This window comes from Oryzias melastigma, linkage group LG8 (genome assembly GCF_002922805.2).
Source record: "Oryzias melastigma strain HK-1 linkage group LG8, ASM292280v2, whole genome shotgun sequence".
NCBI classification, from domain to species: Eukaryota; Metazoa; Chordata; class Actinopteri; order Beloniformes; family Adrianichthyidae; genus Oryzias; species Oryzias melastigma.
The window spans coordinates 1,212,476-1,231,772 of record NC_050519.1 but is presented as its reverse complement, the minus strand read 5'-3'; the positions used below and the strand labels follow the sequence as shown (position 1 = coordinate 1,231,772).

At 39.1% G+C, this 19,297-nt stretch overlaps 1 protein-coding gene across 14 annotated transcripts in view; it reads left to right on the top strand.

Annotated features, from left to right (window-relative positions):
• Positions 1 to 2,144: 2,144 nt before the first annotated feature.
• Positions 2,145 to 19,297, top strand: part of LOC112146133 (noggin) — a 143,568-nt gene continuing 126,415 nt past the window's right edge. For 5 of the 14 annotated variants that reach the window (XR_002919204.1, XR_004948291.1, XR_004948292.1 and 2 more), the window contains exons 1-3: positions 2,145 to 2,242; positions 2,362 to 2,527; positions 2,611 to 2,677. Coding sequence is in view for 1 of the 14 variants with exons in the window: in XM_024271808.2 (XP_024127576.1) it covers positions 2,183 to 2,242; positions 2,481 to 2,527; positions 2,611 to 2,677 (174 nt within the window). In the remaining 13 variants the exon portion in view is untranslated. The remainder of the gene's footprint in view (positions 2,243 to 2,361; positions 2,528 to 2,610; positions 2,678 to 19,297) is intronic. The other 9 variants (XR_002919203.1, XR_002919202.1, XM_036213089.1 and 6 more) reach the window with 7 other exon arrangements.

Genomic DNA, 19,297 nt, shown 5'->3' with positions numbered 1-19,297 from the left:
TAACGATATAAATCACAATATAAATCAAATAACTATATTTGCCAAATTTGAACTCTCTGTGGCTTCATAAGAGAAATGTTGAATCCTTAGCAGGTTATTTAGATTCAAATATTTATTTCCAATCACACTTTAAACAGAACAGATGGGCTGAAGGGACATGAACTGTTTTTTTCTTTTTGTTTGTTTTCCAGAAAACTAAGTAAAGGCATATATATATATATATATATATATATAACAACTGCCAATTAAAGCAAAAGGTTTCAAGTTTCAAAAGAGAACATAAGTGAAACAGAGCACTAAACAGGAAAATATAAGTTCTATCGGGACAAATGGTGTTATCATTTTATCGTTCAGCCAGATTTGAAGATAACTTAATAAAGACATTTATAAACTGAAATAAAGACTTTTAGAAAAACAAAAAAGTAATAATGTTGCACCATAGCTAATTGGGATAGATTTTATTTAGAATTAAGACGAGCAAGTGGAATTTTTCAGCTTTTGCTATAAAACAAACAGCTGTTTACCTGATGGTAAAAAAACAAAAACAAAAATTCTATAGAACTAAAAAACAGTTTAGACTGATACCCAGACTTTTAAGAGTGCATGAGGTGAGAATAAAAGTATTTATTTGTAGTTTAACACTATTATTTTTTTTATATCAAATATAATATTTCAGGAGCTTTTGAATAAAATACAATTACATTTCTTTAAGCTGTAATTTGGGGTGTCATTTGTAAATCTGCAAAGTGAAACTTTAACAAAAGTATTTTTGCATATTTACCATGTTGTAGAAAAAAAAGGTCTTGTTTTTCAAAAGCATATTTTCACCTTTTAAACGAATTTATTTAATAAATGCTACATTTACTAACCACATATTTACTTAGCAAGCAAAACATTTTATTTTAAGCTAGATATTTCTTTTAACATTATATATTTAGCTTGCAAACAAAATATTTATTTTCATCAAATGAAACATTTAGTTTGCGTATTAAATATTTAGATCTAAATATTTTAGATACTTTTAAGTTGTTCTGTAAAAATAAACAAAAAATTCTGTAAAGCAAATGCCAAATATGAAACCATTTTGTTTTAATTTTAGGTTCTTACATTTATTTCTATAACAGTTTGCACTTGAATTTTGACTCAGAGAAACGGAAAATAATCAGAAAAAAATACTCAGAACTTAAGAATTATTGCTTCCAACTAATCACCACTTTTATTTTTCTTTATTTTCTAATATAAGTAGCCGGGACCCTGAACGGGAAATAGTGGGTCAAGAATATTGATTATATTTTGTATTTTTTTGTTTGGTTTGTTTGAGGAAAATTTCTGTTTTAAGTTCTTATCATATATAGTTCTATGTATATTATAGTCAAATGTGCTTAGATTTTGTCTGAACATTAAATTGTAAATAAAGATTTATTTATAAAAAAAAGCAAATAATGATTGAATCAACAGCTTGAATGCTGTTTCTGCTCCATCAGCTTCTTTTATTGGGATCATTTTATAAATTGAATGGAAACAAATCTGGGCTTTACCACAAAAATGGACAAAGTCAAAGAAATCTCATAACACACAGATTTTATCACCCCAAACATTATTTATTTAAAGTCAAAGCTGACTTAAACACAATGATTTTGTCAGAAGCAACGTGAAACATAGTTTTCATAATTTCAAACACAAAGATTGGGATCCTTTCTTTTTTTTCCATGACTAAATTTCTTTTTCACAAAAGTAAATTTACTAATAAAAAATAAAAAATTTTCTTACTAAAACTGCAACTGCAGCAATACTTAAAATTATTTTCTGCTACAAAAGACGCAAAAGGTATAAAAGTGATAAACATCTGCATATTAGTTATTTAATTTAACTCTCGCATTTTTAATCTTTTTTTATCTGTGATTTTTTTTTTTATTTCGTTATTCTTTATTTACTGCCAAATAAAAATGTATTATATTAATATTCTTGTTTTTAGCAGTTAAGAATTTCAAAACCATGGAAGAATAAATGTGACTTTTATTTAGAATTCTGTTGTGTTCTTGTTTTGTGTTATAATTTTGTATTGTCTCTTTCAAATGTTCAATAAAAAAACGCTTTTCCTCGGCGCAGATTTTTGTCCCTTCAGGTGTTCCATACATTCTGATAAATAATTGGATTAAGCGGCTGGCGCTTCAGTGTGCGCATGCGCCTCGTTTGGCGGCGCTTTGAAGTTCGTTGGCCGGAGGGGGAGCTGCAGCCGCCGGTGAGAAATAAACTAAAACATTTAAAACAATTCTTAAAACTTGTTAAACTTTCTGTTTCGATTAAATTTACTCTACTGTGTTTATATTTACGTACTATTTATGTACTTTTTTTATACAGTCAAAGTGTCAGATTTATGTATCAGATGAAAATACAGGACTTAGCTAAAAGTGAAGGAGAACTTGGACTAAAAATGAACCATTCAGCTTCGTAGACCTGGACAGGTGTGTCATTGACAGGTGAGAACAGGACACCGTTTAAATCACCTGAAGAAACTCCCAAACAGGTGCAGCGTATTTAAAAATAAAAGCACTTTAATTCCACCCTGTTTCCATTTGCTAAACTCTGCTCTTGTCCTTCTGTTCTCAGAGGAAGAAGCAGAGGAAGGACACCGGAAGATCTCCTCTTCCCAGAAAGGAGAAGGTGGATCATTAAGGTAAGGGTTTCCAGCTGTCTGAGGTTTCTTCAGGGTTTTCAAAAACAGAACTACTTTTACAGATGATGTTCTGCTGCTACACCTGTTTGATTCCACACTAAAAAATAGTCCCTCACCTGTCCTTAGCCTGGGTTAAGGAGCAGGAATTGTTATTATTTTTTTTTTAACGTCCGAGCATTCTGACACGCTCAAAGGTCTCTGAGTGGAGACCAGATGTTTTTCTGAGATGGTTACAGTTTCCTGTTCCGGAGGTGGACTCCTGCTTTTAAAGGTTTTCAGAAACTCCACCTGGTCTGTTTCTGTGATGAATGAGGCTAAGAAATAACAATACAACTAAAAAATAAATCAAAATTTAGTTTAAATGAAAAAATCTCTTACCTCATATTTATTGAAAACGTTTTTTTCTGTTTATTAGATCAGTTTTGAAATATTCTTTTTTTTCCTGATCACTCACTTTAATAAGAAAACTGTTTTCTCTAATTGTTTATTTTCCATACTTCAATTCAATATTTAAATCCAAGATGAACTGCTTTTTCTTATTGTTTTCATGATCCTGAAGGTTTTGGTTTTCCATTGTAAAATTGTTCTAGCTTCCACCTTATAGCTGATTATCTGACAGGTAAAACAGTTCCTAAAATGTGTTTTATTCAGAGCTTTTTAAATCTGAATTTAATGAAAACTTTTTTTTTTTCCTATTCTGCTTTCAAGTGATGCTGAGGATTTTTTTTTTTTCACAAGAAAATAAACCACAGAGTAGAAAAATCACAACTAAAACAAAATAACTCTAACTTAATCCAAATTAAAACACTACATTAAAGAAATAAGTGCAGACTTTATTTTCTCTTTAATTTGCTGTCAAATGATGTGTGAAGGGGCTGCACGGTGGCGCAGTGGTTAGCGCTCTTGCCTCACAGCAAGAAGGCCCCGGTTCGACTCCCGGCTGGGACCTTTCTGTGTGGAGTTTGCATGTTCTCCCCGTGCATGCGTGGGTTTTCACCGGGGACTCCGGCTTCCTCCCACCGTCCAAAGACATGCTTCATAGGTTAATTGGTGACTCTAAATTGCCCCTAGGTGTGTCTGAGAGTGAATGTGTGTGATTGAGGCCCTGCGACAGACTGGCGACCTGTCCAGGGTGTACCCCGCCTTCGCCCTTCAGTAGCCGGGATAGGCTCTGGCACCCCCGCAACCCCGAAAGGGAAGAAGCGATCAAGAAAATGGATGGATGGATGATGTGTGAAGCTCTTATCATCATGGAGTTTAGTGAAGTTTGTTTTTTGTCAATGTAAATTGTTTTGTCTCTACTGAAGATGGACGTCGTTTAAATAATCTCAGTTAACTTAATCTTTGTACTGTTGCCATGGTGATAACATTAAATGAAACTAATCCAGTTGCAATTTTGGTTCAAGAAATGAAATAAACATTTTCTTATGTGATTTATTTGTATCTTCAAGCAGAAACTGCTCATTTCTTTACTTTTTAGTGAAATAATTCTCCATTTGTATTGATGCTGTTTCCTTCTATGTTCAGTTTAAATGTCGAAATATGTAAAAAAATGTTGATGAAAACCAAAAAAGTACTGATTTTTGTAAGGAAATCAGAAGTATAAATCAGTATTTGTGAAGCTGTAAATACACTTCATTCAGCTTCTTTAGTAACAGTTGTCAAATGTTCTGCAGTCGTGATGTTTTGATCTCACCAGTTCTGTTCATATAAACTTATGTATCACTAGGATGAGCTAATACAGTCGCTTCTGCTGCACATATTTCCCTCGTTCGTCCATCTTCAATCCTTGATTATTCCTTTCGGGGTCACAGGGATGTTGGAGCCTATCCAGCTTCTGTGGGGTTCTCTCTGGATATTTCTGCCGTCCGCTGCAGGAGGAGTTTTTCCTTAAATCTATAAAATTCTGATCATCTGTAGGTCAGTTTGTTTAGATTTGAACTACAGTTCTCCACGGTTTCTATCTGTGGTGTTTGAGCCCCCCCTGCTGGTGGAGGGGGTGCATGACTACAGAGGAGCTCAGCTTCAGGACCGAGCTCCATTCCCGTGTGTGTTTCATCAAAGCTTCTCTGTACAGTTCATGGATGAAGTTACTTTGCTAATATTTGTATTCTAGATTTAAGGGGAGGAGTTCTGTATCAGCATTATTACTCATTTTATTTTTTGTATCCACAAATGAATATTTAAAACAAGGTATTTTGTGTCTCTGGAGGCAATAACCTCAGGTGCACCTATGATGATTAGGACGTTTTTTTTTTACCCCAAATAAAAAATCTCAGATGTATTTAAGCTAGAGATGTTTAAAGTGAACCACAGCTTGTTTCCCCCAATATTCCAGAGCAAAATTTTCAGATTGACATAAATTAATCCCATCAGGAGAAATTGATTGTATAAATACGGTACATCCAAAAGTCACTTCTGTTCTCACACACCAAGGTGTATGAAATTAGCTCTTTGCATTGACCCATTCCCTGGGGGAGTGGTGAGCTGCAGACACAGCTGCGCTCTGGAACCATTTAGTGGTTTAACCCCTCAGTCCAACTCCTAATGTTGAGTGTCGATCATGGAGGCACTGGGTCATATTTTTAGTCTTTGGTCTGACTCGGTCTGGATTTGAAATCATGACCTTCCAGTTTCAGGGCGGACACTCCACCACAAGGACACTGAGATGAGTTGCTCAGAGGTGGGCAGCAGCCACTTGATTCTAGTGGCGCTAATTGTCCAGAAAGGCTCAAGGGAGTACAGGATGTGTCAGAAATCCAGCATATTAATCTGTTGCAGTAGAACGGCACTGATTTAAGTACACGCAAAAATAAATCGACATTGACTCACAACGATGACAAATCCACACAAAACGGACTCACACGTCTGGACTTGCAGCAGCCGTGCGTCATCACACAGTGCTTGACGACAGAGGGAACCTAGAAAGAAAGTGGCCAAGGCGTAAAAATCTAGGGATAGGGTCGTGGAGAGGGGAGGAATTTCTGTTTCCATGACAACCGACTCTGCTTATCGCACTTTCAGCGGTTTTGTCTGGGACCAGGAAACCATTTCTGACACACTTTTCCACTTGGTTTCCAATCCGACTGAGTTTGAATTTGCTCCAAGTTTCCTCAGTCTGAATCGGCTCCATGCTCGGAGCTGAACAGCCGTTGCTGAGCTTTAAATGGAAGAAACAAACTGAACAGTTAAGGAGTTTTAGTTCACAACCGTCAACCGTTACCATGACAACCAAAATTTAATCTCTGGTCCCCATCTCAGGTTTGATGGTTTTTCGCTCTTTCTGCTCCTTTCAGATCAAAACGTTTTGTTTTGTTCTTGTTGTGCTTTTTCTCACTTTTCTGATTGAAACCCCAAAAGTTCTGACACGAGGAGCCACATTTCCTCCAGAACAGTTCACAACCAAGACTTAAGTAAAACTGCAGAGATTCACAGATGCACCACAGTAGCCCAGACCATGACCGACCCTCTTCCGTGTTTCACAGTCTTTCATTGGTGATTTTTTATTTTTTTTATTTCTGAATGGTTGTATTAATCTGAATGGGAGCTTAACTCACTTGAATCCCTTCTGGGTTGCTGGAGCCTATCCCAGCTAGACGAAGGCGGGATAAACCTGGGTCAGGTCTGTAAGAGAAGCATTTAACATAAATAAGTCATACGTTTTTATGGTTTCAAGTAGTGCTGCTGCAAACTATTAAATACCGATACGGATTATTTTTTCCGATTAGTTGACTAATCGTGTCATGCGTAAACTGGATGTAAAGCACGCTTGTTAAAGATAATTAGCTTTAAACTAACTAAAACTAGATATACAGTATAGCATTACCCTGGTGGGTCGACTGTCCTCCTGCTCCTGGTCGTGGACTGCAGTTCTGCTTCATCTGGACTATGGACTTAATCATCACTCATCCCTCAGCTCTATATGAATGAACTCTACTCATATATGCAGTTTTAGCAGCTAACTTTTCTTTAACCGTTCTGGTATCGCCTGTCCGTCCTGGGATGGGATCTCTCCCTCATGTGGGAATCCCTAAGGTTTCTTCTTTTTTCCTGACTCAGGTTTTTTTTAGGAGTTTTTCCTTACCGGGAGGGAGGGTCTAAGGACAGGGATGACCGTTCTTTATAGTCTGTTTAGTTTTTACCTATTGTGCATATTTTATGACTCCATCTGTGCATCTGTAAAAACTACAGGCATGAAGCCCAATGAGGCAAATTGAATTTGTGATATTGGGCTATATAAATAAAATTGAATTGAATTGAATTGAATTGAATAGTGTGAATGCTGTAAGATGAATTTGGTCGCTGAAGATGCTAGTGCTGATAAATGATCATGCCAAACTTAGCTGAACTCCAAAATAGCCTAAAAAACCCCAAAAGCTTAAATTAGCCAAAATAGCTAGCATACAGCTGAAACATTAGCTAAACTCCATATTAGCCTAAAAAACTGATGAAATCCTAAATAAGCCAGAATAGCTAGCATGTAGCTGAAATATTAGCTAAACTCAAAATTAACCTAAAAGTTGAAAAAATCCTAAATTGACCAAAATAGCTAGCATACAGCTGAAACATTAGCTAAACTCCATATTAGCCTAAACAACTGATAAAATCCTAAATGAGCCAGAATAGCTTGCATGTAGCTGAAATCTTAGCTAAACTCCTATTTAGCCTAAAAAAATCCCAAATAACCAAAAACAGCTAGCATGCAGCTGAAATATTAGTTAAGCTCTTTATTAGCCTAAAAAACTGAAAAAATCTTTAATTACCCAAAACGGCTAGCATGCAACTGAAATATTAGCCGAACAATTATTTATCCTAAAAAACTGAAAAAAAATCCTAAATAGGCCAAAATAGCTAGCATTCAGCTAAAATATTAGCTAAAGTTTAAATTAATCTAAAAATGTGAAAAAGCCTAAATTAGCCAAATAGCTAGCATGTAGCTGAAATATCAGCTAAGTCTAAAAAGCTAGCAGAATGCCAGTATAATTTTCAATTTTACTAAACTCTAAATCCATATAATATATTATAAAGTAATGACTGATCAGTTGTCGATTATTTGACTGATCGTAGCAGCCCTAGTTACAAGTTCAACTCTGTGACACGCTTAACAAAAATACACTTAGCAGCTCCTAGTGTTCATAGGTTTTAATTGTTGGTGATGAATTTGATCAGAAGTTTTTTTGACTTGTTGAAGCTCTTCAGCTCAGCCTCTTTATCTCCTGGAAAGTCTCGGCTGAATAATATTTAGTCCTAGAGACTTCTGGCCGCCGTTCTCTCCCAGATGGAAGACTAATATGTTTCTTGGCGGGCCGCTGTGTTCCAAAGCGAGCTTCTTTTGGATTGGTCACACACTAAAGCTAATTAGCTTAAGAAAGTGATGTCGTTCTCGTCTTGATGGACCGCTGCTGCCCCTGGAAGAGCGGCTCACGTTTCCCAGGTGCCTTTCTGTCTGCCGGCGGGAACAAAAGGACGGCTCCGTGTGGAAGCCCGCCTCTCCGCCGTTTGATGTTCAGAAGACGAGCGATGGAGATGTTGGTGAACTGGCGGGAATTCTCTCAGGTTTCATTTGTTTAACTCCGTCTGTTTATGTGAACGGATTTCTGATGGATTATTTATGCAGAAAGCTGAGACATCTGAGATGCTAATTTCTCTGCTTGGACTAAAATCAGGATGGTCTGGATGTACCTGGGATCTCGGACAGCTCCGTCCCTCGTGTTTACACTCGGAGGATTTATGTACTGGGAGGGGGAATCGGATCTGGGAGGGGTTACGAGGTCTTTCCCAAGCAGCTCAAATTTAATTTATTAGAGATGGAGGTGTTCTAGAAAGGTCAGTTCAAGTTAAGAGCATGTAACGCCGGGCACTGTCAGGACAGAACCGGCGACGGAGGCGGACTGAACCGTCTGAATCACAACGTTCACTTGGGGCGCTGTTGTTCTTAACAGGCTTTGACAAAACCAGAAAAGCAGCAAGTCCCGCTCTTTATGACATGATCAAACTTCTTCCTGCTTCTCCAGATTCCCTCTGTGGCTGTTTATCCTCAAAGTTTCATTTTCTGCTCGTTTCTGAATCATAAAACATAAACCTGGATGCAACTGCACCCCTTTAGCATATCAACACACACCAGGAGGACGGTGGTCACGTCGGACCCCACCTCTGACCATGAGCTGGGTTGGATGGCCCGGCTGGGGTCTGGTGGCTCACTTTCTGTGTGGTTGGGGAGTCCATGTATGCAGGGAGGGGACCGTGTCCTCGGAGTGTGGGCGGGGTTCTCTACATCAGGGAACTGCGCTACCCCCAAAATGTCCTTTGTTGGTTTTACCAACTGGAACCCTGTGCTCTTGTTCGCTGTCCCCAGGACCTGTTTGGGGTCCCACCCCCAGCCATTGGTGTCCACCCACCCCGCTGGGTTGCCAGTCTCGGCCTCCTGCCCCTGTCGGTCTTGGTAAAACTGGCGGGTGGGCTCTGGGGGGTGCATTGTGGGTGTTTATGGGTGCCTGGGGGGGTTGAGATAGGCTCAGGACCACCTGGCGGTGGTGTGCCTCTTATCTGGACATCTGGGCTTGGGACACCTCGGGGGAGGGGTAGGTCCCTGCATGGTTGGGGCCCCTTCCCGGAACTGGCTCCTTGGCCCTCGATCAAGAGACTGCGGGGGTGTGACCTCCAATCCATACGGAGGAGGGGGCAAGCTCCCTCCTATCACTGGAGTATTGAATGTGATCAGGTACACATCAGGAAACAGTCAATTCTATTAACCTGCTCACTGCTTCTGTTTTATTTGGCCACAGTGATTGTTTTATTGGATGCTTGCAGTGGCCGACAAGGTTTACATAAATGCAAAAGCCAAAGCACAACAACAAAAGCCACATGTGGACAGCATGTCCTAAACCAAAGGTCAATACCTTTGTCCATACCTCCGGGCCGTAAAACCAGAACTGGCCCAGTACTGCGATGCGTAGTGCACCGGTACCCTAACCCGACACCAGACCAGACGCAGTTTTTTTTGACGTGCCGGCTGTTCGTAAAATCAAGGGTCTGCAACCCTCGGGACGCAGCACCGGATGGGCCCTGGTCCTGGGACCCTAACCCTGTAACGGTACACTAACCCTAACCCAGTAATGGTTCGTACCAGAACCACGTCCCAAGGGTTGTGGACCCTTGATTTTACGAACAGCAGGCACATAAAAAAAACCCGAGTTGGGGACACTCAAAACGTCAAAAAGTGACATGTAAGGGTCCCTTAACCCAATGTCAATATGTGACAAGTTGGGGATGAGAATGTGTTGTGATCATGTACCTTTGAGGAGCGCTAATGGCTTAAAACTGAATAAAACTTAAATAAAAGTCAGTTATTCCTTTCTGTTGTTGTTCTTGTCGTCGTGTTTCGGCTTATGGGTTTATTTGAGCCATCTAGTCCACCGTAGATGTGCAATCACGTGTATTCATGTCTGTACAGGAGGAGGCGCCTGTCGGAGTATTGTGTGACAGGAAGTCTTCTATAGACATCATTGGTGTGTATAGAAATGCTTAAGACGTGTTGACAGTTGTAAGAATGCTGTATGATTTTATTTATTTATTTATTTTTTTGTGTACGAGCATCAATGCATTTTATGTAATTTACAGATGACACTCATCCCATGACCTTGTATTATCTGTCCTCCCTATTCTACAATTCAATAAAGTTGAGCTTGTACTACCAAAAGTGTCTGCATTAACACACTTGAAGAAGAGAAAACGACCCTGATTGTAAAACCAAAACATGTCGTTCACAAAGAAGCTCTCACTTGTAAACTGTGTTCATTTGCTACAAAACAATCAAGCAAAAAACCCTGAAAGTTGAAAAGTTGAATCATCTTTCCACATTACCGTGTTTCCTGTACTTCACATGCTGAGAGTGAACTTTTTTTGTTGTTGCTTTTTTTACTTTTAAAAACAGACTTTTTATGAGCCATTCGTTTGACAGTTTTGGCTCCGAAAAATGAAAATAATCTTTGCAGATTACACACAGATAAGCCTAGAATGAAGCAGAGCTATTTTTACAAGCCCACATATCACGTCAGCTGATAAAGTTCCCTCTCTTAACTTTAGCACAGTTCCTCCTGCCAGTTTCAGCTTCAGTAAGTGAAACGCTGAACCTTCAGGGACCTCTTTCTGTTGATTAAGATCTATCAGACTCTACAATAATCGGAAAATGCCCTGAGGCATTCCAATACGGATAATATCTGTATTTATCTAGAAACCGGATTAAAGAATGGGTCAATGTTAGATTTGGTTTCTGCTTGTTCTAAAAATACAAGAATCAAGCTCCATTATGTTTAATAGATTGTCATGTTCTGCAACACATCGGCAGATTTGTAAATGGTACAGAAATCTCCATTTATCACTTAATGGAGCTTTTTTTTTTTTCAAGAAGGTTGAGACCTTCAGACGACATCAGTCCAGCAGTTTCTGCTTTACCACGAAGTTTAATGTCCAAGAAACTCAGCTGGCTCGTCTCACTTTGAAGGAGCAGCTCTAATCTGAGCTCCTGACCTTCTGTCCAAGGGAGGATGCAGCCTCTAAGCTGCAGACGCCACACTGTTCTGTCTGTTGACCTTAGGCTTCCCTCAGGACTGAACGAGCCTCTTCTACACTCCTCCCCTTGGAGGGTGCCATTCCCAACCCAGAGAGGGCGTTCTGCTCCCATCTTCTCCAAAAAGACTTGGTGAGGATAAAAGCCAGAAAAAGACCAGATCTTCTGTGAAAAGTTAACATTTAGGTCTTGCAAACAAAGAACGCTCCCTCTGTGCCGTCCCAGTTCAGAGACATTCTGTTGCGATTACAGATGATAACTTAGGTCTTTGTGCAAGGGAAAGAGTCTCAAGAATCTCAAGCCCGCTAAACTGCAACAAAACATTCAGAAGAACTCCATCAGTAGTTTTCAGCAGTTCTAGTCTCTGGACTGTCCCTCAGGTCGGGATAAAATTCCACCGTATTGCAACATAAATGCAAGTTTCTCAGCAAATTTCGAGTGTCCAACTATTCAGAGTTGATTGAACAAACTTTTATCAGCTCACAAACTCTGAGTTTGCGATCTCTGAGTCAGTCAACTCTGAGTGCAGGTTTGAATTCTGGATTTGTTAAACCTGCTTCTTGAAACGGGCCCCAGGACTGTTAAAGAAGAATGAGCTTATCTAACTCCACAACTACATGTTTGAATAGTGTAGCAGGTGGATTTCATCCAGATGGAAGTGGGGGACTGCTGGGGGTGCGAAACGAGCCAGAGGCGAGGTCCACAACCAAGGACAGGAGCACAGACGATCCAACCGGAATCTCAAATCTCTCCTGCTCGCGAGTGGGAAAGAAAGAAAACACGACTGACACGGCACCAAACAGAGGCAAGGAGAACTAAACAAGAAATTCATTATAAAGAATAGTGGATGTTTGTATGTTTTTTGCACATCTATAATATATTATTAATGTATAATGAGACCAAGACTGGTCCAAGTATGGATCCTTGTGGAACTCCCACACTGATAATCAAGACTGATGAGATCAAACTACAACTGGTGTGAAATTTGAACATTGAATTGCTCTAGAAACCAGTGACTGGACACTTGGTCTTCCTTTCCTTTTGGCATTTAGTAGGAGGATTTAGATTTAATCTCTGCAGGCAGTTTCTCAAATAATTTTATGTTGAATGTATACATTTTTATAAATCTAACAGCCTTTTATTTTTCTTGGAGAGACGTAGAACTGTGGAAAAATGATAAGGCCGTCTTACACTTCAAGTTCCCACGTCTGAAAAAAGATGTTATGGTTGACGGTTGAAACTAATCTTTTAGGTTGAGTCTCTTCTGTTACCTAGCCAACCACAATTCTAATAAATGAAGGGTCTCTGCAGCAGATTCATGGTGGCAAAAACCACCACTAGTCTCCTTGTGAGAAAATCTCACTCTGGTTTCTGCTTCTTTCTAAAAGTATTTGTTATTGCAGAAATTACTTTAACGAGGAGTCCCAGCATTTGATAGCAAAGTAATATTTATTAAATGCAGGAATCAAAAGTGGTGACTAAATGAGCGCTCACGTTTGTCGCCCTCTTGTGGTCGACCGATAGGTAAAATCTCACACCCTCAATGTGAGATTTTTATATTGTTCAGTGAAAAATAATTTTCAACAAGGAGCAAATGATGATATTCTGATTCAGGAGGAACATCGAGTTCTGCTCTGCAGACCTTGACCCTCGCCGGAGTCCTTGAGGGATCATGGGAGTTCGCACAGCCAGTCCACGCTCTGTGGATTTACAGGCTTTTATGCTGAACGTCTGGAGTGATTAATGAAAGTTTTCAAGCATATATCACCCGTAAGTGACTGAATTTACAGAAGCGGTCTGTTTTGGGTGCAGCCGCTCATTTGTTGGGATGGAAGACGTGAACCTGTTTGCCTTTGTGACATGCGGCGCTTTTTCTAAGTGGACTCTTTAAGACTCCTTAAATGAGAACTCTTTGTTCTCAGGAGTTCGGAACGAGAAGAACCCTGCAATTACCGCCAGCCACGTCTTCACTGTTTGCTTAATGCTTTTGTCGTTTTTTTATGCAAACGTTGCTGCTTGTCTGTGCTGGTCTGAGAGTAACGCACGCCTCGCAGACTGCTCGGCTCTTGCCAGCTATTTGTTTTCCTGCATGTTCATTAAAAATAATTGTGTTTTCTACCGAGCAGACCACAGACTGGCACCTCCTCGGAGCTGCAGCTCCGTTCTGGGCCAACATAAACGCTGCATACCAAAGAGCGGGTCTACTAGTGTTTACCTCTGCCTGCCTGCACAGACCAGCAGCAGACGGAGGGTCCTCTCCTCTTTCTCCTGTGGTCTCTGGCAGCCAACACCAGATTCCTCCATGTCTATCAGCGCAATCAGCGGGCCAGGACCGCGGTCAACTGGAAACATGGCAGCGTGAACGGCTAAACATAAAAAAAGGTGCAGCGTTTCTTTTGACTAGCTTCAGGAATCTGTTTTCTCTCGTGATAAACCCGCGTGATTCATGCGTGTCTGAGAGGAAAACCCATAAAATGACACGGATGAGCCCTCGGCCCCGTCTCCAAAACGAATTTCTTCATCAGCTCGGGCCCATTTGCAGAATCCCTCTCTGCAAATTATGTCATTACGGTTCGTGGCGATGTGACGAATGCCTTCTTTAAATGGCAGAACATGTAAAGCATGCAGAACATATGGGTGTTGGTTAAAAATGCGCGTAATGCAGAGACATGTTTACTGTGGAATGATAAGTAGTGCGATTTGTGTTGGCACCAAACGAGTGCTTTTCTTGGAGCGGCGCTTTAGCTGGAGAGGTTATTTGGATTAGACTAAATCATACGAATGCCACTCAAACAGCTGAGAAACTCTCAGCCTGCAGGGAAACAACAGCAGGGGTTTGTTTGCTCTGTTTACCTTCCTGACATGTCATATTTTGGAAAATAAATTCAAGACAATTAGGTTTGGATGACGGGGAAAGTTCAGTTTGCAGGTTAGCTGTTGATAGGTGGAGCAGTTTGTGACTTTGACCTTGTTTGTCTTACATTTCTGAATCAATTTAGGTTATATTTACAAGAAATAAATGGTAAATTCCTATTTAAAAACTCGTTCTGTCAGTTTTTATGTTTTAAACTCAACAAAATAGGATTTAATCCATTATACTATCAAATCTTGAATCTAAAATGAGCAAAAAAATGCTTTAGTATTTTTTAAAAGAAGTATATAGTTAAAGAAATGTTTCAAATAGATTTAACTATTTGATTTATTCTCATTTTTTGTCATGTTTTCAAGTTGAGAGCTTTAAAAAAAAGCTTAAAAGAGCATTTTATTTATTAAAAATGTCTTTGTATTCATCGTTTTTCCAAACATAGTCTAACATTGTTATAATTTATCAATATAGACATATGGATCTCTTAATCCTGTTAATCTAGTTACAAAATATAGGAAAATTTGCCAAATTTTACCAAAAAAATGCTTGTTTTAGAGCTCCTTAGATACCTTCATAACAATAGTTTTTTTATTTTAAAAATATAAAATCCTGAGTTAAATTATCCTGAATATTAACTCAGAAACACAGGAGAAAAAAAATATTAAAATCAAACTCTGTTTTTATTCTGGATTCTCGTGTTCTCTCTAGTTTTGAGATAGAGGCAGTAATAACATTTTTATACTAAATAAAATTGAAAGAAAACCATTAATTTTTTTCTGTTCTGGTTGGAAGAAATTAAATATTTGTTCAACAAAATAAAAAAAGAGAAAACTAATAAACACAACACAATAAATGTATTTCATCACAGTTTATGATCAGGAAAGATGTAAAACTCCCTGTCCTGATGCATTTTCAGAAAAATAATTTATTGGGTTTTTAAAGCTTTGGTCAACTTCAAAATCAAGGACTATGCACAGTATGATGAGTGTTACATGGTTTCCCAGATGGAGAAACTAAAACGATTGTTCTGCCTCTCCTGGAGGGCGTTTCAGTTTGACCACTAGGTGGCATCGCGCCATAGCAGTACACCTTATTCCAGAAGAAGAAGAAAGTATGAGCAAATAAAGAGGTTCATTTAGTCAGCAACGTTTGTTTAGCTCGACCGAGCATTAGCATTAGACGTCCAATGGGAAATTCCATTAAGCGTTAGCATCAAGCTATCAGACTTTAGTATTATGTGCTAAATCGATTTATATTTTCAGAAATCGATTATCGATCTGTTAAGCTTAAATCGATTTATCGATTTTTTTTTTTTTTATTAACCCTGCCCTGATGTAGAGCTGCTCTAAGAAACTGTGTGCTGCGCTGCCATCTAGGGGTCAGGGGTTTAAGTGGAAAAAAATCATGAATACTGCTTTGGCATCAAATTGATACAAATATCGCCAAATAAAGTATCACGATGTTTCATTGAAATGATATTATCTTACACTCTTAAAAATGATGTAAAGGCTTCCCTAAAGAGGAATAAACCCAAAACACTCGAGTTTATACACACATTACAGGTTGAAGACGGCACAAAGAAACAACCTTGAGATTTGTTTGGTCAGTTCTGCTGTCATTACCTCAAACTTCTGGTAATATTTACATCTGCAGAGATGCCACCGAATTCTCCCCAAACGTTTTTTATTAGGCTTCTAATTTTAGGTGCTAAGAGGGAAAAACTTAAAGCAAGGAAAATGTCTCCTTCACCTCGTCTGAACTGAATCTCCTCCATACGAGGACTAAAGTCTGGACCTCCTCTCCCTGCTTTCCAGAACCGCTCCAAAAGAACGGATTGTCACCGTTTTTCAGTCCAGAGGCCGAATGTTCAACCCAGTTCATTATGAATGTGTCATTAATGCCACTTTCTGTCCTTGGATCCGTACTGGAATCAGAACCAGTCTGCCGCTTTTTCCTGGAGCGTCTCCGTGGACCGGACCGCACGCTTTCCCGAGCCAAAAAGGATATTTCCTGTTTTTCTTTGTCTCCTCTGACATTACAAATGACTGGAACCTCCTGCATCCACAAAGAGTTAACAAGACTTGTCTGTAAAAATAATCCCGTCAGCCCTAATTTGATTTGCTTGTTTTGTCAGCATGTGTTTGGAAGCGGCAGATAGGCACAGATCCAGGCTCTCGAGGTTACAAGAACTTGGCACGTTTGGGCTCTGCCGCCGCCGCTAACTTTGTGCTTGTAATTAGTTTAATTCTACAGTTATTAAGCCGTCTCACAAATACTGGAAGGCGTTCAAGCTGCAGACTGGATTCTCACACAGCTTGCCTTTCAGTCTCGTCTGGAGCCGCGGTTCTTAAGTGGGATGATTCCACATGTTGTAGTTTGTTTTAGCTCTTAATTATCTGTGACGCACACTCGATGAGACGCACACAAACACACACTCCATACGCGCAAAAAGCTGTGTTTAACCTCGCCTCTTTTTGGGTTTGTTTCATCCTTCAGGATCGATCGAGACTCAACGATTCACTTTCACCAGAATCCAGACCTCCGTTTGTTTCTGTTTCATTTGATTGGTTTTATACAGAGCAACAAAAATGAAAAATTCAGAATTACTTTTTCTAATAGGCAGTGAAGAAAACCCTTCAGTTGAAGAATGGTGTGATGTAATAAAACAATTCTTAGATTTAGCTAAACTCACTGTTATGCAGCAGAGAAGCAACGATTCCCACAATTAGTTTGAACAGTGTAACGTACGGTTCTGCTTTTAACCAAAAATCGTGGTGTCCCTAATGCATGCACAGTATGACTTTAATAGTAAATATATGTGTGTATATGTTTATATAAATTAGGGCTGTGAACATTAACATGTTAACGCAAATTATTCAAAGAAACAGTCTTTTCACTTTAACTCGGCGGCTCAGGCTTCCACGGCGTCCGTTAAAACATTTCATCAGGTATTATCGCGCTTATACCGTGGTCACTAACATGAGAAATAAAAAGATTCAATCAGTTTTTAGTATTCTTGTTATTTTTGTGGTTTAAATCACGTTTTCACAAAAACCAGATTATTTGATTCGTGGTCCGGCGCCAATTTTATTAATCGTGATTAATCCCAACACAAAAATGCGAATAATCAGACTTTTTTTGTAATCGATTGACAGCAGGAATTAAAAATAAATGTTTTAAATGTAGAGGTTGGTGATTTTATTTCCTTATTATTTGCAGATAATAAATGGTTGGCAAATACTGAGACTAAAAAAACGCCAAAAAAGCGATTAATCGCGATTAATTTTTCCCAGGTTTGCCATTAATTGGTAAAAAAATTGTAATTGATTCACAGCCCTGATATATATCCACAAAAGAAATAAAAAATAAGCAAATCTTTAACTTTTGGGACAGCAGATTGTTGCAAAATGCGGCAGACAAAAACCAAATCAATAACATTTTATTGTGAGGCTGTGTATCAATGACACTATTTGTCACTACTTTTGTTTTCTTCAGTGAAAATACATTTAGTGTAAAACTTTGGCATATCAATTTGAGACCACAGAACATAAAGGAAATTCTTTGTTTTAGAAGATATGTGTATAGAACCCGTCAATCACAAGTTTAACTTTTTTAATTATTAATGCATGACAACTCAATTTTAGCAGACATTTTTTAAATCAGTCATTTTGATTAGTGCTGTCAGCCAATTAATTTTAGTGAGACTAATTAATCATGACCTGTTTTAAGATAATTAATCTGTTTTTAATCAAAACTTACTGTGAAAAGCCTCATTTTGAGGAATTTTCATTTAAATTTGTGTCATTGTGGCGCAGTACGAGATCAAAAGACAACTAAAGTGGCTTCTCTTTTATAGCAGATTTTCCACTTTTACTTTTACACCATCAAAGGGAATTTTTTCCATCCGTTACCATGACGATGCGTCAAAGGATTTAAGAAAATAAGATTATGAATAATTGATGTAATGCTTGTTTTTGTTAGTGACTGTGATGCAGGTGAGACAAAGTCCTTCCAGGCTCGTATGATCAGAAGTTAATGGAATGAATGTGATCATGTTTCTGCTTTGTCCTTAAATTCCTGGTGACGGACTCCTCACTGGTTATCGTGCTATAGATAGTTATAGAATAAAGATTAAATTAACCCGACTAGAAAAGAAAAGCTCAAATGTTTCTGTAATTAATTTTTTTATTCCATTGGAGCTCAAATTTGTGCGTTTTTGCTGCATTTTTTTCCTTTTCCAAACTAATTACTTCTAATTGGTCTTTTTTAACATTGACTGAATTTTTCTCATCTGCCTTAAAAAAATAATGGAAAAACTGAAAGTTTACGGATTTTATTGATGGTTTCATCCTGTAAGCAGAATGTGATATTATTGTAATAAAAACCATCTTTCTTTTGAGAGTGAGTGCTGCGATCCTTGAAGGTTTTAAGTGGTTTACCTGCTGTCTGCCTGGATTCAGAGGATTGAGAAGAGCCGCTTTAGCCTTTGTAGTCCCCCGAGAGCCGAAGGTGGACCGAGGCTTTGTTTAGTCTGACCTCGGTGTGCTGCTTCTGCTCCAAAAGCCCTTTGGAGACGCCGTGCAGGGTGTCTGAGTGACCAACGGTGAATCCGTCACTGTCAGATGCCCTCAGCTTCAGCTGGACCTCACTGAAGCTCAGGATGAAATCCTTTGTTTTCTTTTCTCAGATCTACGAGGAAAGTCAACTCTAACATTTGGTGTTTGTCTCCTGGCAGGTTATAGGAACACATTAGTCCAACAAAGAGGATTAATATGTGACGAGTTTCTCACAGGAAAATGTATTTTTTATCTGTGTGGAACACCCAGTGGAGGAATGATTGTTTTCTGTTGGACAAAAGCAGCTTCTGTTTAATCTGCTGCAAGTGTCCCAGAAAGTGAAGTCTTTAAAGGAGCCGTCTGAGTCCAAACAGGCAGCAGACTCCCTGCCAGGATGGATCAGAGAGACAATAAAAAGAGGCTGACTCAGACTTCTCCGCTTTCAGAGTCGACTCTCCTCTCTGTCTGCTCCGAAACGCCTCACGTTCGAAAATAAACGAGCGGCGTGGAGGCGTGGGAGTCGAACCGCTGTCCGTCACGCTGCGGCGCTCGTACCTCTGACCCAAACTCTCACCTGCACCTCAACTCCTCTGGGAAGATGAGTGTCCAAACCAAGTCCGATAGCAGGC